At 39.9% G+C, this 27594-nt stretch overlaps 1 protein-coding gene across 7 annotated transcripts in view; it reads left to right on the forward strand.

Annotated features, from left to right (window-relative positions):
- DYSF (dysferlin) overlaps positions 1-27594 on the forward strand; it is a 539803-nt gene that overhangs the window by 485156 nt on the left and 27053 nt on the right. For 6 of the 7 annotated variants that reach the window (XM_033953409.1, XM_033953435.1, XM_033953401.1 and 3 more), the window contains 6 exons: positions 2581-2676; positions 5846-5987; positions 8214-8313; positions 11865-12043; positions 21032-21141; positions 24049-24196. In XM_033953409.1, the coding sequence (XP_033809300.1) occupies positions 2581-2676; positions 5846-5987; positions 8214-8313; positions 11865-12043; positions 21032-21141; positions 24049-24196 (775 nt within the window). The remainder of the gene's footprint in view (positions 1-2580; positions 2677-5845; positions 5988-8213; positions 8314-11864; positions 12044-21031; positions 21142-24048; positions 24197-27594) is intronic. The other variant, XR_004540213.1, reaches the window with a different exon arrangement.

Genomic DNA, 27594 nt, shown 5'->3' on the forward strand with positions numbered 1-27594 from the left:
CTGTGTCCACTGTGATCGAATGTATGATTTCTTTTACTTATAGGGCTATTCCTCCTCTCTGACCTGACTTGTCTTCGCGATAAAGTTTGTACCCTGGCAGTGCTATGTCCCATTTGTTTTCTTCATTCCACCATGTTTCGGATACTCCAAGGATGTCTAGGTTCTCAGTTTTGGCCATGACTTCTAATTCCCCCATTTTGTCCCTTTGATAATCTTCAAAAAGAAAATGCTTTATGATATAGTTATATTTTTTATATTTCTTGTAAAATAAAATATTTCTTTTAAACCTATATTCCGTCCACTGTAAAATATATTATGCTAATGAGGTTAAACTCTCATTGTCGATAAAATGCCATCTGGCAGTCAGACCTCTACCTGGTCTTCATGAAGTAGGATCATTATTACTGGCAAGTGCTAGAGCACCTCCTGATAAGAGGCCATGCAGTTGTCCTGAATTACCGTGCAGCCAGCACATTGGAAATCTCACACTGCCTTCATCCGCCACAGCTACTGCTGCTTTCCAAAATCAGCAACAGCGGGCAAAACCCTACCCCTCCCAAATCACTTTGTATTTCAGAGTAGAGTTTGCAGCTGAAGTTAAGTATAATGTGGCCCCACTATTTTTGTATTTTACTTTTCCACTGCTGCTGGTTTGTGGAAGGAGGTAGATACTGGAAGGAAGTGAGCTGGACAGAGGGGCGCATGCTTGATGGAAGTGGGGAGGTCAGAGGGGTGCATGCTGGATGGAAATGGGGGTAAGAGAGAGCACATGTTGGGTGTAAGTTAGGGGGGAAGAGGATACATGCTGGATGAAAATGGGAGGGAGAGAAGGGCAGATGATGGATGGAAGTAGGAAGAAGAGAGACAGATAATGGAGGGAAGTGGGAAGGATAGAAGGGCACATGCTCAGTGGAAGTGGGGAGGAAAGGAGGAGATGATGGATGGAAGCAGGTGATGACAGAGGGGTAGAATCTCTAATACCTTGGTTTTAGCAGTATATTAAGTAATAAAATCAAATTAAATTGATGGATGGAAGCAGGGAAGAAAGAGAGGACAAATGTTGAATGGAAGCTGGGAGGACAGGGGGACAGAAGTAGATGGAAGTGGAGAGAGAAGGGGTAAGAGGATGGAAGAGGGAAAGAGGACAGATGTTGATGGAACAGGAGATAAATAAAAAAGGACAGATGGATGGAAGAGGGAAAAGAGGAAAGATGCTAAATAGGAGGAAGAAAATAGAGTCAGTGAGAGAATAAGAGGAAGTGATATAGGAGAGCCAGAATGAGTGAAAGAGCAGCAAGCTGTAGGTAGACACAATAAAAACAGGGAAATTAAGGACTGGATAGTAAGAAAAAATTAAATCTGGACAAAGGCAGAAATAAATTTAAGAAAGCTGAAAGGAAAATGAGGAGAGAAAATTGACAAGTGAACAGGTTATCTAGGCAAGACGAGGAAAGCAGAAACCAGAGACTGGTACCAACATAACTGAAAAAAATTAAGCATGTATCATGCAGATTGATTGTCCTAATAATCATTCAACTATACATATGTTATGATCATTTAAGATAAATCTGTGATTGCTATTGTTATTTGTTTCTGGTTATTTCCCAATGTTATTTAATTTATTGAGTATATTCAATAAAAATTTATTGAACTAAAAAAAGGTAGAAAAAATAATTGTATTTTTAATTTAAGATAAAGTAGTGTGATAGCTGGGTTAATACTGTAAATGTTAATAAATAAAAATAGAAAATAAACCCTCTCTTTTACTAAGGCACACTAGCCGACATTGGGATTAAGTGTTAGAGGTTGGTTCCAATATTAGAAGAGATTCTACAGACATTGTTATACTGCAGGAAACATGACTTACATCAACAGATTCTCCTAGGGACAGGGATTATAAATGCTTCTGGCAGTGAAAGAAGCATGAATAACCCAGGGGAGTTTGAATGACTGTTTTTCATGATTTTTGTACTTTATGAGGCCAGTAGATAGGACAGCCAACAAATGTTTCCCTACAGAAATCCTTTTGAAAATTGTTCCCTTACCACCAAACTCTATATATGGCGCATAATGTGGTAAGTTACATAATGCATGTAGCCGATGTACATGAACAACATAATTGATTAATTGGCCTAATCAGTGCTGTTAATTGGCAATTAACACCTCATAATTTATACTAAGTGGACTGATTACAAGTTATATGCATAACTGAGAAAACAAAATTCTGTAAAAAGTATGCGCCAGTTACAGTGTGTGAATTTGAAAAGGGAGCATAGCCAGGGGCAGATTGTGGATGGATCAGTAGCATTCCTAAAACTTATGCATATTGTTATAGACTATGACCAATGTGCGTACAATTTAGGTGCCGGTATTTAGATCTGGCTTTAGTTGGTTTAAATGCCTGTGTCTAAGTTATGCATTGCATTCAGGTGCTAAGCGTGATTCTTTAAAAGGTACATGTACCTTGTAAAATTGCAATAAGCACCATTCTATATAGAGAATATGACCCTTATTGTTGTCTGACTTTGGTAAGCTTTCACCAAACTTTTTTTTTCAATAGGTTTTTGTTTTTCTTTTCAGGTTCTACCTGCGCTGCATTATCTGGAACACCAATGATGTGATCTTAGATGATGTCAGTGTAACTGGAGAGAAGATGAGTGATATATACGTAAAAGGGTAGGCAATTGTTTTCTGTAATGAGGACTCTTTGTGTCTTTTATCAGAAATCAAAAGTTTTTGGGGCCCTGTTTACTACGCTATGATAATATTTTGCAGGTAACATAAGCTAATGGACAAAATTAATGCAAGGTAACAACAGGGCCTCTGTTTGACTGTTGGTGATATTCCCAGCATTTTGAAAATCAGTTCTTTACTGATTGTTAACTGAATGGCAGGTAATTTGATATAGGTAGTGACGCCTGTTGAGGTGGTGTTATCTGGCACAGTTAACACACCATAATTTCCTGTATTTTAACTGAAAGAAACATTCCCTGCCCTCTTCCATACTACATGGTTAAGGTGGAAATTATTGCATCATAATTCCTGTGTTATCACCTGATGCAGCTTAGTAAATATAGGCATTTTTTCTGATTAGTGTTTATTTCAGTTTGTAGAAATGTTAAGATACCTTTACAATTAAGGAACTCATAATCAAAAAATAAAGATGTCCAAAAACCATCATAAGTCAGCACTTGGACGTCCTAATTGTCGAGGCATCCAAGTACAGATTTTCGAAGCCAACTTTCTGGAGTCTAGTTGAGGTGTTTTGCCTGCTGTGCATCCAGAGATCTAGGGGGCATTTTGGGAGGTCTCCCATTTTGGGAGGCTTTGGACGAGTTAGACTTCGATGTTTTGTGGCAATAATCAAACCTTTCCTGGAACATCCTAGAAGGAACTTAGACATTCTGGGCTAGATCTGTTTTAGAAGCATCTAAGTGCAACAAAGGTACCCAAACTTACCAGATGACCACTGGAGGGATTAAGTTGTGACCCACCCCCACACTCTCCCAGTGGTCAGTAACCCCTCCCACCCCACAAAGATCTGAATGAAACAGTACATACCTGTCTGTAGAACAGCAGCACTTGTTATGGGAAAACCTAGTAGAACATCACATAGGCGTCTTAAGTAGCCCGGTGGGTGGGCTAGTGAACACCAAAAAGTCCAACAGGACAGAGAATCCACAGGTATAAAACAGTACAAAAGGAAGTGGGAACGGACAATGAACACTTCACTGAAGATCACTGATGTAAAACCAACTTGTTTATTTCATAAAAGGACACAAGCAGAAGCTGTGGACCCGACACAGCACTGTGTTTCGGCGTCTGAGGAACGCCTGCATCAGGGGTCACCGTAGCATATAAGTTTACAGATGGCAGGTCTGGGATGAAATAAAGCTCGGTCCAACTAACATGCCAGAGTAACCAAAATCACTGAAAAGCTGTGAAAGCATTTACAAAAAGGTGGGCTAGTGAACCATAGAGAGAAGGAGCCCACTCTAACTACTATATTTATAGTGGAAAGTGTGAGTAGGGTTACCAGAGGTCCGGATTTCCTTAGACATATCCTCCTTTTGAGGACATATCCGGGGATCCGGATGGATATTTCAAAACATGGCACTTTGTTCAGGTTTTGAAAAGCTTCCGATGCTGGGACAGCATCCGCGAATGCACGGATGCAGTGCGGTGATGTCACATGCACACATGCAAAGTCATTGCATTGCATGTGCGTGACATCATCTCGTTGCTTCTGCACAGGTTAAGGGGGTGGGGCTAGGGGCAGGACAGGGCGTGATGCAGGCAGAACTGGGCAGGCCTGGAGGTCCGGATTTTCCCTCAGGAAGATCTGGTAACCCTAAGTGTGAGGCCACCAAACCTCTACCCTACTGCTATATAGGTTAATCCAAACTAACAATGGAAAAGCTGTTTGTTCAATTAGTTAAGTCTCAATTGTCTATGAACAAACCTATACAGAGTTCTAATTGTACTCATGACTTCAAGCATCCAAGTCACTACTTATGATGTTCTTCGTATCTTTACTGGGGTGAAGTGTTCATCATCGGTCTTGAACAGGATTCATTAGTTAACAAACTAAATAATTTTTGTTCTCTGTTGTGGTGGAATCAATTGCTGTTGGAATATCAGCCAGAGAATCGGCCAACAGCAACTGAGTCGCTATCTTTAGTGAATTTAGCCTTTAATCTTCCACTGACCCAGGTATATTAGATAGATTGTGAGCCTACCAGAACAGATAGGGAAAATGCTTGAAGTACCTGTATGTAAACCACTTTGGGTTCCTTTCACTAAGGTGCGCTAGCGTTTTTAGCGCAGGCAGGATATTACCGCATGCTACACCGCGCGCTACGTGGCTAGAACTAACGCCAGCTCAATGCTGGCGTTAGTGTCTAGCACGCGGGGCAACGTAGCGCGCGCTATTCGGCGCATTAATGCCCTACGAAAAGGTGGTATACAAGTCCCAATCCCTTTCTCTCAAAAAGGTTTGAACATATTTTATTCTGTCACGCTGTGGCAGCTATGTCTGAACAGGTGGTGAGATGGAGCGGTGATAACAAAATAGAGGAGGAGTTTAGATGTGAGTGACAGAGCGTGTGTGTGAAAGAGAGGGTGAATGTTGGGGTGAGGGGAAGAGAAACCTATACTGATCTCAGGGAGGAGGAAGTTCCCACTTGTGCCACACATCTGAGCTCCTACCCCCTCCCCCTGCTCCCCCTAAAAAAAGCAGGGAAACTATACCTGTGTTTTCAACTTATTTTACAAACAACCTTTCATTGAACATTCTGAGACTGCGTCTCGGAGAGAGAAAAAAAAATAAACAAATGATAATATTTTTTGAGTTTACTCTGCAAATGAAAGTTTATAAAATACCATTTACAACAGTATATGGTTGTGTCTGAAATATCCTAAAAAAGAAAATTGAGTCCTGAAAATGCAAAATAATCTGATGAATAAAAAGTCTTATACAAGTTTTCAAGTTTTATTTCACATTTGATGAATCGCCTATTTCAGAGTTCTAGGCGATGTACATAATATAATAAAGAAACTTTAACCTAATTACAATAAAATCAAATTGTGACTCACATGAGAGATAGGGAAGGAGGGTAAAGTTACAATGGGGAAGAGGAAAAAAAACAAAAAAAAAACCAGGGAAGAACGAAAGGTAGGGTAAAAATTTATTCAAAGCATTTCTTGCATAATTGTTTGAGCCAAATCAACAATTTAGAGGATTAAAAATTAGTAAATGGCGTCCATAAGGTAAATTAATGATACACCGGTTGTGTTTAAAGAGTTATAACATGACATTGTGAAATGAGTTGATTTTTCTTTGCAGCTGGTTAATGGGTCATGAAGAGGGTAAACAGAAGACTGATGTGCACTACAGGTCTTTAGGAGGTGAAGGGAACTTTAACTGGAGATTTGTCTTCCCATTTGATTATCTTCCTGCCGAGCAAGTTTGTGCAATATCGAAAAAGGTATGAGCTGTGACTTGACACCAAGGAAACTAGCTAAAACGTGCTAAAATTAAAAATAGTGTTCTGGATCAGTTAGTTAACTTGAACGCACAAAAATATATGTTATCAAACAAAATATAAAGTAATGCCTTTCTTGACTAAGTTTCTGGGAACTGAGACTCTCAGGTTGGCTATGTTTCGCTCAAAGGCAGCATCAAAGGCAAAACTTGAGAGGTTAAAAAACCACAGCAAGCTTCTCTCTAGATTAACACCTTCAAATTGGTCCAGAGAGCTCTGTATAAATCTTTATCTCTAGTTCATTGATCCAGCAGCAGAACCACTGTGCTAACCACTTCTTTTTTTTATTATTTTTGCTCCACATACTTGCTTGGTCTGCTCTTTGTCATGCTATTTTCTGTCATCGCAGACCATCCGTCTCTCTTGTGTCCTTCACTCTCAGGTTGGAACAGAAAAAGCAGAGCTTTCTTTGACTAAAAATATAAGTGAATCATGAAATGCATTCCAGAGATAGTGTGAAGGAGAAGGGGTTGGGAGTTATGTGTTAGGATGAAGCAAGGTGTAATTCTATAAAGTAGGCACTAGCAGTTATGTGCCAGTTATGGGCACAAATATTTAGAATACTAACATTTATGCACACTTCTGTGCACATACAGGTGTACTGTATATGTCCAATGTGCACTTAAGTGATATTCTGTAATTGCATGCTTTTCTCCTATAGCACATAATTTGCAGATATGCATATACTGTATGTGGGCAGAGTCTGAATGGAGCATGTGTGGGGTGCAAAGTTACAAGAACAGTTGTAGAATACTATAAGTTATGTGCATATCTTTGGAACACAGGCACACACATGCCATTTTCAGCCATTCAGGGCTTTAGGCCTCTCCCACTACGTCCCACGATGCATCGGGAGGGGGAAGGCCAGTCATTCGCAGCACGCAGCCCTGTAGGCAGGAGGGAGTGGGCTTCCCTCCTGCTGATCTGTCATTGGCAGGTACAGAGGGGTCCGAGGATGTGGGAGAGGGGTCCAACAATATTGGTGGATGTGGGGGGATGTCAGGGAGGGTCGGGGGATGTCAGGGGGCAGCAATATTCGTGGATGCTGGTGGGGGGAGGGGTGTAGGGCTCTATGGCTCAGCTGATCCTGGCAGAGGGAATCCCCATCAGCTGAGCCGGCAGGAATCTTTGAAACCGGCTCAGCTGATGGGGATTTCTCTGCCGCGATCAGACAACATAGTTGGATACGTCTACAAAACTTGCTTTTGTGCGTTTTTCATGTGGAAGTTTTTATTTTTAAAAATGGCCAAAAAAGATAGACATCCTAAGGACCAAATCTTATACATAGGTCATTTTCAAAAATAAAAGATAGACGGCTGGCAGTTTTGAAAATGGTCATTTTTTCTGCTGGGTTTGTGGACGTCTTTCCCAAAACGTCCAACTGCAGACTTAGATGTCATATTGAAAATACCCCTTCATATGGGAAGCTAACTTGTAGCACATTTGAAAGAATTGCCCCCATAGTAGCTTATCCTTACAAAGATGGTTTTGAAAATTAAATTTCCTATGTATAATAAATGTTTTTAAATTGCAATATGGCTTTTTTCAAAGCAAAAGTGAAGTAGATCCTATGAAGCTAATTGGCATTAAAATGAGATACAAATCACAATTTACAGGGGGAAGATTCCTTTTGTGTCATTAAGATAAATGATTTCAAATAATCTGAAGAATACCAAAAAGAATACCAAAATTCTTAGCTTTATGCTCAGTCTAATTATGTTACTGTCTCTACTAAAGTAAGGGATGGAATTGTCCTAATTAGACTGATGACCACAAACTATCATAAAATGTCCTTTTGCTCATTCAATGGTTCAATTGACTTTATTCATCCAATAACTCAATGACTCGACAGGCATTTTATTGGCACCATCGAATTGACTTGTGAGCAATTACTCAAACAACACTTGATATAATTTAGAAGACTCTCAAGACTCCTGAAGTAGGCCTGTTGGCCGAAACATGTACATGTCGAGTCATTGAGTTATTGGATGAATAAAGTCATTTGAACCATTGGATGACCAAAAGGACATTTTTATGATAGTTTGTGGTCATCAGTCTAATTAGGACAATTCCACTCCTTACTTTATATATTTGAGTTTGTGGATTTGTTTCCCCTGTTGTATTCCTTCACTGTCTCTACTAAACATTGTGTAATTTTTGTTTATGTAGGAACATTTTTGGAGCCTAGACAAGACAGAAAATAAAATTCCTCCACAACTGATTCTACAGATCTGGGACAATGATAAATTTTCCTTTGATGATTATTTGGGTAAGCCTTAACATTTTCACTAATAATCATCATCAATTGCATTTGCACATGATTACTGTGTATGCACTTAGGGGGAAATTCTATAAATGGTGTCCCATTTGTAGGCAGTGGTAGGCATCCCACTGCTATCTAACCAGCCAATCAGGACGCACGTTATAAAAAACAACCCAAGGCAGGCAGCCAATATTGTAGGCATTTTTGCAAGCCGCTAGGTGTGGATGTGGGTTCACCCGGAAGTGGCCTTAGGCAAGTTTAGGCAGTCCTAGGCATCTCCCTAGGGCCATGATAGGCACCTGAAATGTAGGCCAGAAAACTACTGATCTACATTTCAAATACATGTGGCTGCTGAGCTGATTGCGGTAAGGGAATCTCCATAGGAAGGGCCTTAGGTACCTGGGCCAACCAGAATCTTAGGCCTCTCTCCCAGTGAATTCTGGGATGCACTGGGAGTGACCTAATATTGCGATTAGTCAGATCTCGTAGGCCACCCCCATGAATTGTGTCTGTAGAGGTGTCTAATGATGCCTAAGGTGATTTCTGGTTCAAAATATGCCTACTTCAACCTTAGGCACTGCTAGGCATCTCTGTAGATGTGATGCCACTGCCATTTTTTTAAACAAGTTTTTAATTGGATTTTAAATGGCACAGTCAATTATTGCACTGATTGAACCAATTAAAACAATTAAGTTGAGATTTCATAGTGTAAGAACATAAGAATTGCCGCTGCTGGGTCAGACCAGTGTCCATCGTGCCCAGCAGTCCATTAACGCTGCGGCCCTTAGGTCAAAGACCAGTGCCCTGTTTGAGTCTAGCCTTACCTGGGTACGTTCTGGTTCAGCAGGAAATTATCTAACCTTTTCTTGAATTCCAGGAGGGTGCTTTCCCCTATAACAGCCTCTGGAAGAGTGTTCCAGATTTCTACCACTCTCTGGGTGAAGAAGAATTTCCTTACGTTTGTATGTAATCTATACCCTTTTAACTTTAGAGAGTGCCCTCTTGTTCTCTCCACCTTGGAGAGGGTGAACAATCTCTCTTTCTCTACTAAGTCTATTCCATTCAATATCTTGAATGTTTTGATCATGTCACCTCTCAGTCTCCTCTTTTCAAGGAAGAAGAGGCCCAGTTTCTCTAGCCTCTCATTGTACAGCAACTCCTCCAGTCCTTTGACTATTTTTGTCACTCTTCTCTGGACCCTTTTGAGTAATACTATGTCCTTTTTCATGTATGTCAACCAGTGTTGTGATCCCCTTCTTAATCATTCCTAAGTATTCTGTTCACCCTTTTCACTGCTGCCATGCATTGCGCGGACAACTTCATTGACTTGTCTACAAGTACTCCCAAGTCTCTTTCCTGGGGGCTCGCTCCGAGTACAGCACCGGACATCCTGTATTCATGCATATGATTTTTGTACCGACATGCATCACCTTGCACTTATCCATGTTGAACCTCATTTGCCATTTCACGGCCTATTCCTTGAGTACATTTATGTCTCATTGTAGATCTTTGCAATCCTTCTGTGTCCTCATTACTCTGAACAACTTTGTATCGTCCGCAAATTTACTCACCTCACTCGTCGTCCCAATTTCCAGGTCATTTATAAATATGTTGAAGACATGGGCCTGAGCACCAAACCCTGCAGCACTCCACTCGTGACACTTTTCCAGTCTGTGTATTGTCTATTTACCCTCACTCTCTGTTTTCCAACCGCCAACCAGTTTTTAATCCACTTGAGTATATCACCCTCGATTCCATGGTTTGCAATTTTTCGAAGTAGACATTCATATGGGACCTTGTCGAATGCCTTCTGAAAATCCAGATATACAATGTCAACTGGGTCACCCTTGTCTATCTGCCTGTTTACTCCCTCGAAGAAGTACAGTAAGTTTGTCAAGCAAGATCTTCCTTTGCTGAAGCCGTGCTGGCTGGTCCTCATCAGATTGTGTCCGTAAAGGTGATCAATAATGCGGTCCTTTATCAGCGCCTCTACTATCTTTCCTGCTACCGAAGACAGACTCACTGGTCTGTGGTTTCCCGGATCTCCCCTCGAACCTTTCTTCCGTGAAAATTCCGTGAAAATCGGTGTAACATTAGTCACTTTCCAGTCTTCCGGAATCCTTCCTGATTTGATCGACATATTGGCTATTAGTTGAAGCAGTTCAGCTATAACCCCTTTCAGTTCCTTGATTACCCTTGGGTGGATGCCGCCGGTTCAGGGGATTTATCGTTTTTAAGCCTATCAACTGTATGCCACTCCAATAGCTCATAACTGCAGATGTTACCTATATGTCAGAAAAGAAAGTTTTTGGTGGGCTCACAGTTTCCACCACAAGTGAAGTAGTAGTCCTCTTCTTTAGATTCCACTGCACCGACTACTAGTCTACTCTAGAGACCTGCTTGTTGCTCTATGAGGACTGGCCATAACATCTGAAGCTGTATCATTCACATCTTTGGATTAAAGGGGGTCAGTAACTATGCCACTTTTAGCACAGCTATAAAATGGTTGCACTTCCTATTTCCCCCATTAATGGCCAAATGTGGTCATTAGTGTGAGAGCCCTTACTAACACCTGTTTACTAGGTGCTAAGTTAGCGAGTGATGATGCACCTGCGCTAACTGATTAGCACTGGACACACCTACTCTCTGCCCAAACACACCCCCAGCACTAAAAAATATTTTCTATTTTTTTAGCATGTGGATAGCACGAGCCGAGCACAGAACTTCAATGGGATGCCTATGCACGCCCTGCGGTAGTGGATTTGAACCTGTGGTAAGCATGCATTAGTGCTTACCGCAGCTGTAGTAAAAAGGCCTCTTAAGCATTATTTTCAAAAATAATATGAGAATATTTTGAAAAACTAAAATGCAATTAGATATATGAAACTGATGATTTTGACTCAGAATTTTTTATGTACATCTGTGTCTGTGTTAGGTGTCACCGACTTGAGTTCGAGTCCTAGTGACTTGATGAATTACAGATCCAAAAAGAAGTCAGTTTTGAGCTAGTCCAAGGTCCTCCAGCGTCATCCCCATAGTTGTCTTGAATATAACCAGCCATCTAGTTGCAGGACAGCCTCTTTGCCTGTTTCCTAATTTCTGCAATAGTAGCAAAACTGTTATCCTCTTTTTCAGGTTTCTGATACTTCTGAAAGCTAATTGTAGGCTATTATATTGAATTGTTCACTTATATACTAGAATATTTCTCGTCTAGTTTTTAAATCCTCATCGCTTGAGGAGAGAGAAAAGAGTGAAGTTAATCAGCTAATCAAATGAAATAGCTTAGCTTTTACAGTATGGCCCATTTAATTTATTCTTTAAACCCTTCTACTAGGGAAAGCTAGCAAATGAAACTAATGTGTGCTTTTCTTTCTACAAAATTTTGTACAGGTTCAGTATTTGCTCTACATGTCATTTAATGAAACGAATATATACAAAATGTGCACTTCCTGGTGTTCACTAAAGCATGATACACTCACCAGATACATTCTCATGATACTGAAGAGGTTTCTAGTTAGCACAAAATCAGATTATAATAGAGCTCTCTTTGTTTCAAGGTTCTGTTCAAATGGACCTAAACCAGATGCCAAGACCTGCGAAAAATGCTGAGAAGTGTTCTCTAAGCCTGACGGATGAAACTCTTTCGCCTGATAGATTTGTGTCACTCTTTGAACAGAAAACTGTCAAAGGTTGGTGGCCCTGTTCCGGAGAAAAAGACGAGAAGAAGATCTTAACTGTAAGCCTTTTTTCTTTTTGGATAGAGCCATAATGATTTTTTTTTTTCTATTCTTGGGTTTGAGGGAAAGGAAGGAGATGATTGTTTCTTTATACCTTTGATAGCACATAACTAAAAAAAATTGCTGTCGCTGATGGTTTCTTGCAGTTCTCAAGTGTGTTACTTTATGATTAAAAACAGATCCCCCCAAGACCAAACCACACTTTCACCGAAGATCACTCATCTACCCAAAAATGACTAACAATTCACAAACAGACTACTCCACTCGAATATGTGCATACATAAACATCAGAGCTCTAGGCCCAAAGATAGAACATATAAAAGACTGGATAGAAAACGAGAATCTAGACTGCCTCTTCCTCATAGAAACTTGGCTTACATCAGACTCAGATCCCAGGATAACGGAAGTCTGCCCGAAGGGATACAAGCTAACAGTGATTTGCAGAGAAAAAAAAAAAGAGGAGGAGGTCTGGCCATCTTAGTCAGAAACTCCCTAAACCTAAATATACTAGACAAAACATCCACTCCATACATGGATCTACTAGCCTGCCAACTTTCATGCACCACATGCTCTGCTACATAACACCAGGGAATTGGAACACAGCAAAACCAGAATTTGAAGATTTCATATACCAAAACTCACTAACAGCAACTTACAACCTAACCCTAGGAGACTTAAACCTCCATCTAGAAGACCAATCCTCCAAACAAGTAAAAAATCTATTATCATACTTTGAAGCCTTAACATACGAGATTTTAGACCCACAAACCATACATGAGAAAGGCCACCAAGCTGACATCGCAGCCTTCATGATCCAACAGCCCATGCTAAAAGAAATCCAAATCTCAAAAGGAAACTGATCTCGATCCCTCTGGTCAGACCACTACACATACACCTTCAATATCAACTGGGCCAAAGGCAAAACCAAACCAAAATCTCAAAGATCAACCTACAACTCTCTTAAATACATCGACCCCTCCAAATTCTGGAATATAACAGACGCAACGATCCAAGAAGGTAACCCCAAAGACTTCATCTCACAATGGTGCAGTCTAAGTACAGCTACCCTATATGAGCTAGCCCCAATACAAACAAAAACCAGAATCAGTTGACGATCAGACAAATGGTTCGACAACGAACTATTCTACTCAAAAGACAATGCAGACAACTAGAAAGAAAATGGAGAAAAATTAACCAAGAAAACACAAAAACAGCATGGAGAAAACTAAACCAACAATGCAAGCTAAAACTAAAAGAAAAAAGAAAGACACATTACACCAACCTAATAGGCAGAGAAACCCAAGACACAAAAAAATTATTCCAATTACTAAAAGAACTCACAGACAACAAACCCTACCTGGCCAATAACGACACCCCTCCCCCCTCAGCCACCATGTTAGCTGAATACTTTAAAAACAAAATTACAACTACCAGGACAACCTTCACTGGAACCGAACTCACCTAGAAAAATTCACAATGCTCCCCCCAACAGAAAAAGAATCAACTGCAGCGGACAGAATCTGGTCACACTTTTCCACTATACAATGGTCCGACTATATAAACTATATTAAAAATATAGCCATGCAGCCTGCGACCTCAACCATTGCCCACCATACCTGTTAGAAACCTCCAGTCCCAAATTCCATGCTCTCCTCTTACAATGGATACAAACCATGCTCACAAATGGCCTTTTACCACAAAACCTCAGCAAAATCATGGTCACCCTAATCCTAAGACCCTAAAGGAGTGACAGATCAACCATCCAACTACAGACCCATAGCCTCAGTACCACTCTATGTGAAGCTAATGGAAGGCCTCATAGCGAAACTCCTCACCAACTACCTAGAAAACCACAACTTACTCAACCCTACACAATCTGGTTTCAGAATCGATTATAGCACAGAGACACTACTAGGTTCCTTCCTAGACACAGCTATACAACACCTCAGCACAGGCAAAAAAAAAAAAAAAAAAATGCTGATAATACAACTAGACTTCTCCGCAGCATTTGACTCGGTGGACCAGGACATCCTACTACAAATATTAGACACAATAGGAATCATAGGTACAGTACACACATGGTTTCAAGGATTCCTACAATCCAGGACTTACAGAGTAAAGACAAACAAAGAAAAATCAGAACCATGGTCCAACCCCTGCGGCATACCCCAAGGATCCCCTTTATCCCCCACACTCTTCAATCTCTACATTGCATCCCTAGGCACCTGCCTAGACAAATTAGGCTTATCCTCCTATAGCTATGCAGACAACATCACCATTCTCCTTCCTTTTGATCAACCAACACCCACAATGACAGACACACTACACAGAACACTAGAAACAGTAGCAACATGGATGAAAGATCACAAACTGAAGCTGAATTCAGACAAAACAAAATTCATACTCCTCGAAAATCATAAAACCTCAACCATAACAAACTTGGTTATAAATTCAATGACTTACCCCATTCAACCCACTCTAAAACTTCTGGGAACGATGATAGACAGATGCTGTACCATGCAACCACAAATCAACAAAACAATATAGAAATTATTCATGGTCATGAGAAACCTAAAGCAAGTTTGGAAACTCTTCGACAGAAAACAATTCCAGCTCATTGTCCAGTCCCTAGTCCTAGGTCTTCTAGACCAGTGGTTCCCAACCCTGTCCTGGAGGAACACCAGGCCAATTGGGTTTTCAGGCTAGCCCTAAAGAATATGCATGAAGCAAATTTGCATGCCTATCACTTCCATCATATGCAAATCTCTCTCATGCATATTCATTAGGGCTAGCCTGAAAACCCGATTGGCCTGGTGTTCCTCCAGGACAGGGTTGGGAATCACTGCTCTAGACTACTGTAACATCCTCTATCTCCCCTGCCCCACAACCATGATAAAGCAACTACAAACAATACACAACACAGCACTGAGACTTATCTATTCACAACCACATCACTGCAGCACACCTCGACTTACAATGGCTCCCAATACAAGCAAGAATACTATTCAAATTTTACTGTCTACTATTTTAAACCATAAATGGAGACAGCCCAGCCTACTTGAACAACCGCCTAATCCAAACTACCACAACCAGACACAGGAGAACCCACACACTATTCACGCACCCTCCAATCAGAGACGTCAAACGAAAAAAATTGTACGATAGCCTATTAGCCACACAGGCGGCATAACTAGACCACCAACTCTCCAATTTACTGATCACAACCCCAAACTACAAAACTTTCAGAAAAGAAATAAAAACCCTGCTATTCAAGAAATCCTTGAAAACAAACTAATCACCACAGGAATCATCTCAATACCCTGAAGCAACCTGCTCTACTCTATAATTCCTCTGGAAATGTCTAGATACCTTCCTATGTAATCTGCCTTGAACCGCAAGATAATGGCGGAATAGAAATCACTAATGTAATATAATAATGATATTTTCAAGGTATCATTAATTTAATTAAAGCCTTGTCTCATTTTAACAGTACACTTATCATTTACTACTGGCAATCATAAAGTGACACATAAGGCAACTTCAAGCAACCATCAGCTTCTGAAATCTTTTAATTATGTACAGTACTATCAAAAGTGTTAAAGAAGTCCCCAAAATCAGAATACAGGCTGCCTTTCTATTACAGATATCATTATCAAGGAGTAATTTTAAAACTGTGCAAATATTCCTATATTTCTTTTCTCTGATCATAAAAGTGGCATGTAAAGGTGATAATACGATAAAATTTTGCAAAAACAGTAAACTTTCTGATCAGGAAATTATAGACTTATCCCAAAATCATCCTGTGTCTTGTTTAACTACTTTTGTATTGCATGCTCTTTGCTTTTTTGTCAAAGACACGCCGTTGGGAGGGGGAGGGAAAGAATGTAATAATATTATTTCTCCGTTGACAAGCAAGATTGAATCAGGAACACAAATAAGGTCCTTTATCAATGGCACTAGGATGGAGCACCATGGCTTTCGATTCACTCAAGGTGTCTGGCCTAAAGCTGCCTGGCCTAGAATTGAAAGCAAAATATTATTCTTTTTATTTATTTAAAAATGTATATACTGTATATTACCTATACAGTTTACATAATAAGCATAAAATGTTAAACGCAGTGTGTGGCACATTGGTTAAAGCTACAGTCTCAGCACCCTAAGGTTGTGGGTTCAAACCTACGCTGCTTCTTATGACCCTGGGCAAGTCACTTAATCCCCACATTGCCCCAGGTACATTAGATAGATTGTGAGCCCACCGGGACAGACAGGGAAAATGCTTGAGTACCTGAATAAACTCATATAAACCGTTCTGAGCTCCCCTCAGAGAACGGTATAGAAAATTGAATGAATAAATAAATACATATTTCAATTGTTACAAATCACCATACTTTAAAAAGCAGTCAGCAGTCACAGAAGACATTTTCAGTTCCATTCTAAATATAAAATCTCAACACAAGAAAGCATTAACAAACAATTGGATTTTTAACATTTTCTTAAAATTCATCCTAGCGGTACAAAAATGCAAGATTCCTGGCAGGGTCTATCTGAAGCCCAGTGGCCGAATAGAGCTTATGTTTTTACCAAGGCCATTCTAACTAACTGTTGCATTCTTACAAGACTTTGGAAATAAGTTAGGTTAGGCGTTTGCCTAGTGATGACCAACTTGAAAGGATATCCTAATTCTAAAGGGACCATGCCAGAAGGAAGCAGCGTGCCACTACCTGGCTGCTCTGGGTGTTCATTCAGAGCACAGGTATGACAACGCCTAGGTTCTGCTCAGCATTAGGCGGGATTTAGGCGCCCGTTATAGAATCGGGGCCTAGGTGTTTATAATGGCTCCTGTGCTAATGGCCATGCACTAATTGGGAAATTAGCGCATGGCCATTAATTGTGGAAATTGAAAATATGGCCATTTTACAGCCACACTAAAAGTGACTTCAGTGCAGGGGAAACCCCATGCTAATAACAGAGCAGGCAACTTTGTGGTTGCAGCTTAGTAAAAGAGCATCATAATCTCTTTAATCTCTATAATTTTTAAATAGATATGTACAGTATGTTGCTTTATTGGTTATAAGTTGTTAAAAGATTTCATACATTTTCTAATGTAGACCCTGATGCAGGCACATAGCCCAAACACCTCCCGTATTAGGTCTTTGAATAAATTCAGTTTTCCAAACCAGTTCTAGAGACCTATTGTGCTTCTTTTCTGCTGTGCTAGGATGTGCAGGAGAAAAATTAGTTTAAAAGCATTTGCGTACTGTAGGTATTATTATAGGGACCTATTTTATAAAGGCATTGATCCAAAAACACCTCTCATCATATGCAAAGACCTCATATTAATGGTGATAATAATGGGACCATCATTTAGTTATTTATTTATTCTGTTTATTATCCGCTTAAAAAAGCCTAAGTGGCTTACAATAAAACATACATAAAATTCATATACAAATTGACAAACTTCAAAATTGCCTATCAGTTTTAACCTTCCTATACCTGTCTATAAATCCAGTTCTAACAACATATCCTGTTGTACTTCCTTAGAAAACACATTCTTATATAATATTATGTACAATTCATAAGGGCTTGATATGTTTCAAGGTTCATTTAAATGTCCATCATATTTGAACTACCTTCTGTAAATATAATCAACAGTCTAATACCATGTTTCCTTGAAAATAAGACAGTGTCTCATATTAATTTTGGGTCCAAAAAACGCATTAGGGCTTATTTTCAGGGGATGTCTTATTTTTTTCATGTACAACAATCATCCCTCCCTTCCTCTCCTCCACCCCATTTCTTTCTCTTTCGTTCTTCCCCCACCCATGTTCAGCATATTTCCTCCCCTCTTACCCATCCCCTTGTGCAGCATCTTTCTATCCCTTCCTCCCATCCCCCTGTGCAGCAGAACCCCACTGACCCTCCCATCATGAGACTGACATACCTCTGCTCTGAGGCCTCCTTCATCGGGCCCCCCTGACCATTTCAGGCCCTAGGCACGTGCCTACTTGGCCTATTGGTTAATCCTACCCTGATGTCATGCCTCAGTTCTATACAGAACCATTTAGCTCTTACGGGCTGCATATCCTTCAGTGCTGTTTTGTAAACTGTATTTGGTCTTGCTTTCAGGAAAAGATCAGCAAACATAAAATCAAAGAGGCAAAGTTAGAGTCAGATAAACGGAAGTTGAAAGAAGTCTTGGAGGCATCAGAAAGCCGAGCTACCAAATTGGAAGTAAACTGTCATTCACTGGAGGGAGAGCTTCAGCGTATGCAGCTGAATGTGACAGACCAAGAAACTGAGCAGAGGGGGTTGCTGTTTTGGGCAAATCAGGCAGCACTAGTGTCAGGGAGTGTCGGGGACATTTGGGGGGGGGGGGGGCTTCGGGGTTCGATATTAACTAGGGCTTATTTTTGGGGTAGGGCTTATATTAGGAGCATCTTTAAAAATCATGCTAGGGCTTATTTTCGGGAAACAGGTTAGTTTTCAGAAACTAATATCAGCTACGTATTTTTACTGCTTACTTAACAAAAGGGGCCCTTTTACTAAAGTTTAGCAATCATTAATGGAATTAGCATGTGCTAGATGCTAAGAAACATAGGGGTCCTTTTACTAAGGCACACAAACCGATTTAGCGAGCGCTAAAGATTAGCGTGTGCTAAATGCTATGGTGCCCATAGAATATAATGGGCACCCTAGCATTTAACGCGTGCTAAATCAGTTTCCACGCCTTAGTAAAAGAACCCCATAGAAACATAGAAAAATGAAGGCAAATAAAGACCATAAGGCCTATCTAGTCTGTCCAGCCATGCCATCCACTAATCCCCTTTTCTCTTTTAGAGATCCAACGTACTTATCCCAAGCTGTCTTGAATTCAGATACAGTATACTCTTTGGAGCTGATTCTACAAACGGGTGTCCCAATTGTAGGTGGCAATAAGTGTCCCACCACCATCTGACAGCCAATCGGGATGCATATTAGAAAAAATACTCCTCAGGAAGGACATCTACTCTGTAGATGTCGCAGGTTTAGGGAGACACTTAGAGACACTTAAGCTTACCCAAAGCTGGGCTTGGATGTGGTTTCACCTGGAACTGGCCTTGGGTAAGTTTAAGCATCCCTATACATCTCCCTAGAGCCACAAAAGACGCCTGAAATTTAGGCCTGCAAAACACTGGCCTACATTTCAAATTTGAAAAGTAGACGTGACCAGCTAAGCTGATCGTGGCACGGGAATCCCTGATCTGCTGAGCCGGCAGGACTACCTGAAACTGCAACTTTGGGGAAACCTGTTGGCTCAGCTGATCTGGCGCGGGGGGGGGGGGGAGGGGAGTGGCAAAAATACTCCTTCTGTGATCAGCTTAGCCGACCGTGTCTACTTTTCAGATTTGTGATCAGGCAGGCATGATTTTTTAATCCGGTGCCAGTTAGAGAATTGGGGAGGTAAGGCATCTGTCCTTTCATGTAAATGCTTCTTAAGCATCCGCTGAAACTGGCTTCCTATACACAATCAGGCCCTTTGTCTCCACCACCTCCACTGGGATGCTGTTCTAAGCATTCACCATCCTTTCCGTGAAAAAGTACTGTATTTTCTGAAGCCCATAGGTATTCTTAGCATTTAGCACATGCCATTAGTGTGTACTAAGCTTTAGTAAAAGGGCCCCCAAATTCTTCATTATGATAGATATATTAGTACAGTCAAACCTTGGTTTGTGAGTAACGTGGTTTGTGAGTGTTTTGCAAGATGAGCAAAACACTCAAGCAAATCTCGAGCGTTGACTCGATTTGCGAGCCCCCCCCCCCCGCCAGTGAACCGGCATCGCTCCCCCTGTGAATGCCTCCCTTGAATGCCCCCCCACCGAGAGCCAGTATTGCCCGCCCACCCAAACCCAAACCCTTACCCCGATCTGGCACCGGCATGCAGCACCAACCCATAGGATGTGCCGGTGCCTGAAGATCCTGCAGATCCTGCCTCTTGCCACTGGGCTGGGCCTTGAGCATCTGTGCTTGCTCAAAGCCTTCTGGCTCTTGCTCTCTCTGAGATTCTCTGCCATTCTCCGAGGTTCCCGGGTGGGCGATGCCGGTTCGTGGGTGGGGGGCGATTCTTGGGTGAGTGTTGTAAAAGCCAGTGGCCTCAGGGGTGGTAGGGTGTGGAAGCAAGCAGTGCTGGTGGCCTGTGGAGGGGGGGGAACCAATCAAACAAGTTTCCGTTATTTCCTATGGGGAAACTCCCTTTGATATATGAGCACTTTGGTTTATGAGCATGCTTTTGGAATGAATTATTCTTGCAAACCAAGGTACCACTGTATTTACAAAATGGAGAAGTCACTGAAAATTTTTTTCAATTAAAAAAAAGCACATAACTTTGCAGCAAACAAAAAACACCGGCACAATCACGATTTGTGTGTTGGTTTTGATTCAGGGTATTGTATATCGCATAAAAGAATCACTTAAAGGAATTCAGCAACTTAGGTACATTTGTATAGCCACCCTATTATAAAATTACTCTCATGATTCTGATTTGTTAAGACATATTTTCCTATTCTTTTTCTCTGTGTGTGTGTGTGTGTGTGTGCACATCTTAATAAAGGAAGCCCCATGGGAGAGAGACCTATAACATCTGCCAAAGGAATATTATGAAGAGACTTACCCTCCCCTCCTTTTTACAAAGCCACATATCAACTGGACCGAAGCCCATTAATTCCCAATATGCTTCGGTGCTGTCGCCATGCATCAGTCGCTAGGTTGTTTTTGTGAAAGGGAGGGGATTAGAAATGAATGTCGCAGTGTTCTGTGTCTTGCCATGTCTGGGTAGGAAACTTGCAACAATCATGACACCTAAGAAGCACTTAGAAAGTATGGTCAGAAATGAATCATTGTTACTTATTTTTTTCTAGTGCTTATTTTAACTCCCCCAAATAATTTAAATCTACAGTCTTTATTTTGCTTGTTGAGATCCTGTTTTCCTTGTTGACATCATTCTTATGCAGGGAAAAATAGAAATGACCCTAGAAATTGTAGCCGAACATGAGAATGAAGAAAGACCAGCTGGAGTTGGTCGTGATGAACCAAATATGAATCCTAAACTGGAAGACCCAAAGTAAGAGAAAAAAACATCATATTTTGTATATTGTGATTCATAAACATAATGGACCATATAATTAGCTTTTGTGATTTCCATAGTTTTGCCTTTCCCTAATCCTCTGTATGAATATAGTAACATAGTAACATAGTAGATGGCGGCAGATAAAGACCCGAATGGTCCATCTAATCTGCCCAAGCTGATTCAATTTAAAAAATTTTTTTATTTTTTTATTTTTTTTTTCTTCTTAGCTATTTCTGGGCAAGAATCCAAAGCTTTACCCGGTACTGTGCTGGGTTCCAACTGCCGAAATCTCTGTTAAGACTTACTCCAGCCCATCTACACCCTCCCAGCCATTGAAGCCCTCCCCAGCCCATCCTCCACCAAACGGCCATACACAGACACAGACCGTGCAAGTCTGCCCAGTACTGGCCTAGTTCAATATTTAATATTATTTTCTGATTCTAAATCTTCTGTGTTCATCCCATGCTTCTTTGAACTCAGTCACAGTTTTACTCTCCACCACCTCTTTCGGGAGCTCATTCCAGGCATCCACTACCCTCTCCGTAAAGTAGAATTTCCTAACATTGCCCCTGAATCTACCACCCCTCAACCTCAAATTATGTCCTCTGGTTTTACCATTTTCCTTTCTCTGGAAAAGATTTTGTTCTACGTTAATACCCTTCAAGTATTTGAACGTCTGAATCATATCTCCCCTGTCTCTCCTTTCCTCTAGGGTATACATATTCAGGGTTTCCAGTCTCTCCTCATACGTCTTCTGGCGCAAGCCTCCTATCATTTTCGTCACCCTCCTCTGGACCGCCTCAAGTCTTCTTACGTCTTTTGCCAGATACGGTCTCCAAAACTGAACACAATACTCCAAGTGGGGCCTCACCAATGACCTGTACAGGGGCATCAACACTTTCTTCCTTCTACTGTCTACGCCTCTCTTTATACAGCCCAGCATCCTTCTGGCAGCAGCCACTGCCTTGTCACACTGTTTTTTCGCCTTTAGATCTTCGGACACTATAACCCCAAGGTCCCTCTCCCCGTCCGTGCATATCAGCTTCTCTCCTCCCAGCATATACGGTTCCTTCCTATTATTAATCCCCAAATGCATTACTCTGCATTTCTTTGCATTGAATTTTAGTTGCCAGGCATTAGACCATTCCTCTAACTTTTGCAGATCCTTTTTCATATTTTCCACTCCCTCTTCGGTGTCTACTCTTTTACAAATCTTGGTATCATCTGCAAAAAGGCACACTTTTCCTTTTAACCCTTCAGCAATGTCACTCACATACATATTGAACAGGATTGGCCCCAGCACTGAACCCTGAGGGACTCCACTAGTCACCTTTCTTTCCTTCGAGCGACTTCCATTAACCACCACCCTCTGGCGTCTGTCCGACAGCCAATTTCTGACCCAGTTCACCACTTTGGGTCCTAACTTCAGCCCTTCAAGTTTGTTCAACAGCCTCCTATGAGGAACTGTATCAAAGGCTTTGCTGAAATCCAAGTAAATTACATCTAGCATATGTACTCGATCCAGCTCTCTGGTCACCCAATCAAAAAATTCAATCAGATTCATTTGGCACGATTTACCTTTTGTAAAGCCATGTTGCCTCGGATCCTGTAACCCATTAGATTCAAGGAAGTACACTATCCTTTCTTTCAGCAACACTTCCATTATTTTTCCAACAACTGAAGTGAGGCTCACCGGCCTGTAGTTTTCCTACTAATGCAATTAACTATTATACTATGATATTGTAATGGAGTGAATTATTATTACAGTATATACTTATACTCAATGGGTTGACAGGAGATTTTATTTATCACAATATTTTAATGTCCTGTAACTGTCATATTTATCATGAGAGAGTAAACTCAAGAATAAGTTTTGAAACTAAAGGTAAAAGGAAAGAGAAAAAGTTACAGGGGCTGTATTCAGAGCAATTTAAGTGGACCAGAAAGGCTCTGGCCCACTTAAATCACCTATTGGCAGCCAATTGCTGATATTCAGCAGCACTAAGCCAGGTGGTGCTGCTCAATATGAGCGCTGATTGGCTTCCAAAAAATTGGGCCAGTCAGGGGCAGGCCAGAGGGCATTGATGGGGGAGAAGCTGGGGCTTATCAGTATGGGTATCTGTACATCATCCATATAGATGTAGAACTGAGAATCCATCAACCAAACATGCAACAGTATAAATTCTTGTGGTACCCTGTAAATCACTGCTGCTGAACACTATGATCTGTTGCCTATCTAATAGGATCTGAACCAGGTAAGAACTATGTAATTGATAGATGTTTCTGCCAGTGTAAATGCTCATGCCCAAAGTTACAATACCAATGTCAATTCTCGGAATATAATGAATTTGTTTTTACTTTTTTCCTTCTTTTTTCATACTTTTAACCTATACAGGCTTCAGCGGTATCACTCAAAGCTCAAGTCACTTTCATTACAATGAGATTCACACACCCACCTCGTCATTAGCCTTTTTTATTTCTCTTTCTAATTTTTGTTAATAGCTTAAACCTCAAGTGGTCCACCACCAATACTTAAAGAATTTTTAATATATAAAGATTTTTTTTATAGATAAACTTATCTTTAAAACACGGGAATGCGTCCAACATGTTTTGCCAAACAGAAGCGGCTTTTTCAAGTACGGTACTTCCCCTTCTTCCGCATCCTACTGTATGCCCCCCACATTTCTGGATATGCTCAAAGTAAGGCATAAACCCCTGGATTCTATGTATGGTGGTTTGACTTGCAAGTGAAAATTTGGGCATGCAACCTAATTGAATAAGGATCCAATTACCATAGATAATTGGCATCCTATCGAGAAATTAATAGCGTTAATTGGTATTTCCAAGGCTTACAAAAATGATGTTTCCAGAAAAGTGATGTATGTTATTTTCCAATTACAGGCGCCCAGAAACTTCATTCTTTTGGTTTACATCTCCATTTAAAACAATGAAATATATTCTGTGGAGGAGGTTCAAATGGCTTATCATCCTATTCATTGTAGTCTTCATCTTGCTGCTCTTCTTGGGGATTTTCTTATACTCTTTCCCGGTAAGTTCAGTATCACTGATGTCATCGCCTTAAGCATAATTTTTTTTTTAGTTCAATAAATTTTATTATATAATACTTATAGATACAACCAAGTCATAACAGATTTACATTATACATAGGAACCAACAGTCGTCCTATGCAATAACAGTTATATAATACATCAGAATTTTTTTATTAATTAATACAATTAAAACAAAGCACAAATGTAGCTCACTAGCAACTACCAATAGATAATAATAATTAACATATAATTAACAGCATGAATGTGCATTAATAAATTTCAACAAAATAAATCTGCTACATCACTATATTTTATGAGAGGTTTCCATATCTTATTATATATGTGCAACCTACCTCTTTTTTCAGCAAAAGCCCTTTCAAATTTAGCTATGAGACTTACAGAATTCCACCAAGTAATATACTCGATCCTCGTAAAATCTTTCCAATGGCTAAGAATTGTTTTTATTGCTAAATTTAGTAATAATCGCAATAATTTAGCCAGCTCATCTGTGATTGGGGCCTTTAGACCTATTCTGCCCAACAGAATAGCATTTATGGTTAGTTGTTTTTGAATGTTAACAAAACAAACAAATGGACTCCCAAACTTGTTTCCAAAAGTACTATAATTGCTCACATTGGAAAAGTAAGTGAACTAAAGTACCTGTATCTTTGCCACAGGACCAGCATTTATTTGATTAATTAATTTTGATTTTGCTCAATTTGTACGGAGTCCATATGGCTTTATGTACAACAAAATATATAGATTGGGTCATAGCCGTAGACTTTAAAGCTTTATATATCGAGAGCCATACATGTTCTCAATGTTTAATAGACAATTCTATTTTTAGCTCATGTGACCATGTGGATTCAGTTCCAACCAATCTAGGAAATTATTATCTTGCAAAATTTTATACCAAGCAAATGCTGTACCTTTCTTGGAAGATATTTTATTAATAAAGACTAATAGACTTGGGGCTCCTTTTACTAAGCTGCGATAGTGGTTTTAGCTCACGCTGAATTGCTGCGCACGCTAGACCTTAACGCCAGCATTGAGCTGGCATTAGTTCTAGTCACATAGCGCAGGTTTGGTGTGCGCTAAAACCCTGCGTACGCTAAAAACCCTAGTGCAGCTTAGTAAAAGGAGCCCTCAGAGTTATATTAGTGGGCTGTGAAACTTTAGTATAGACCTGTAATACAGTGTTGTAACTGAATCCATTTAAATAACTGATTATTTGGCAAAATATATCTTTCTTGAATTTCTGAGAAAGATAGCCAGCCAACATCAGACCTTAGTTGTTGAAGAGTCCAAATATCAGCTACTTGCCACATTTTCCAAGCATAATTTACTTAAACATATTTCAAAAAAGAAAAGCGAGATACTATGTTGGGTCAAACTGTGTTTCCAGCTATAGGAATAATTTTTATCTTCTTAATCTTCTACACTGTGGCAAGGATGATAGCTGGGGTAGGCCATAGGGAGCACACAACCCCCAGTATTGATAAGTTTACACTGGTTGCTGGTATGTTTCTGAGTGGAGTTTAAGATTCTTTGTTTGGTGTATCCGAGTTTGGATGCAGAAGCCCTCTGGGATTTGAAACAGTTAGTACAAATATATCAGCCAAGATGTACTTTGAGACCTGAGTCTGCTATGAAGTTAGATACTGGTATCTATAATTTGGTATGTTATCAACAGACAAGGAAGGTGGCATTTTCCTGTGCAATTCCTGTACAATGGAACATTTTATCTGGAATTTTGCATTTATGAAATCTACTTTTAAGAAATATTTGAATACACAATTATTTGCTTGAGCATTCCTATTAGTTTGATTTGCAAGTGATAAAGTGGATAGCTTGTAATTAGACTAGATCATTAATGTCTGCAAGATGTGTGCTTGTTATTTTTGTATTTGATTTGTGGATACTTTATGTATGTTTTAATTATAGACCACATAGATTTCATATAGATTAGAAATTTTAAAATAAATAAGTAAATTATTCTGTCATCATCTCTCTTTTGCAGTCTCTCTTTCCCTCCCAACATTTGTTTCTGATTTGTTACTGTATCTGACACAAATTCATAGACTATCCTGATATTAGAGGAGCAAGTTCAACTTTTAATTGAAGGTTTGTTTGTTTATTTAAAAATGTTTAGCCCTCATATCCTACAATTCTAAGCGGGTATCAATTCAACATAAATAATAAAATAACTTACAAAATCACTACCATTTTTTTAATTTTTAAATCTTTATTAAGTTTTCAAAGCTAACAAAAGTGCAAAACAATATACATACAGATATTAAAATTCATAATAAGCACTTATAATCAATCAGTATCAATACAAAAAAATAAACCCATCCAACATTTTCCATCAGGGAATAATACCAAAGAAAAGATATACTCCCACCCTCCCCTGGATGTGTGGGTACTAAAACAACAGAAAATAAAGATAAAAGACAACTATAACGAATCCACAAAAGACATCAATGGACCCCGAACTAATTTGAATATCTTAGTATTCCCTAGCATGTCAACGTTCATTTTCTCATAAAGCATAAATTCGCCCACCAAAAAGTAAAACTAAGGGCTCCTTTTAAGAAGCTGTGCTAGCGGGTTTAACGCGCGTACTGCTTCAAATTAAGCATGCATTAAGAGCATGCAGCTTTTCGGACTCCACCCTTTATATCATTGGGAGAGATAAGTACTTCGCTTCTCCAGTGTTTTAGCTGTGATATGTAATACCTCCTGTTGAGGAATTAAAGATAAAAAGATCCTTCTTGCCTGGCATGAATTTTTAAAAAATAATCCACAAACTTACTCAATGGTAAATTCTGTGAGTCCTAATGGAAATAACATAAGATAACATAACTTTATTCTTCTATACTGCCATAATCAGACGACTTCTAGGCGGTTCACACTGAAGAAAGCCGGACAATCAGCGAATTGCAAAATGCAAATTGTGAAAGTAAAACATATTACTCAAGAAATAGACAGTATAAAATTATTAAATTTAGTATGACTTCTGTTTAGGAGATAAATCTGTCAAACAATACAGTTTTAATTTCTTTCCGAAAGGCGCCATAGTTCAGCCTGGCTCCATTGATGTAGTTACCTAACCACGACTGCTGTTTACTTACTTGAAACATGAAAGATCTATCATAAAAGGACTTGTATTTACAACCAGTGATTCTTGGGTATGCAAATAAATTACAATTTCTGGTTGACCTTGTAGGGCTATATAGCACGAAATGAGGTAGAAGATAGGTAGGAGCTAGTCCCCAAACCAGCTTAAAACAAAAGCATGAAAACTTAAACATTATTCGTGCCTCCATTGGACTGTTCCTCCTTAATTTGAAATCAGTAACTTCATTGGTCCTACGGAGCCTCCTGTTGTTTTAAA

This window comes from Geotrypetes seraphini, chromosome 1, assembly GCF_902459505.1.
Source record: "Geotrypetes seraphini chromosome 1, aGeoSer1.1, whole genome shotgun sequence".
Lineage (NCBI taxonomy): Eukaryota > Metazoa > Chordata > Amphibia > Gymnophiona > Dermophiidae > Geotrypetes > Geotrypetes seraphini.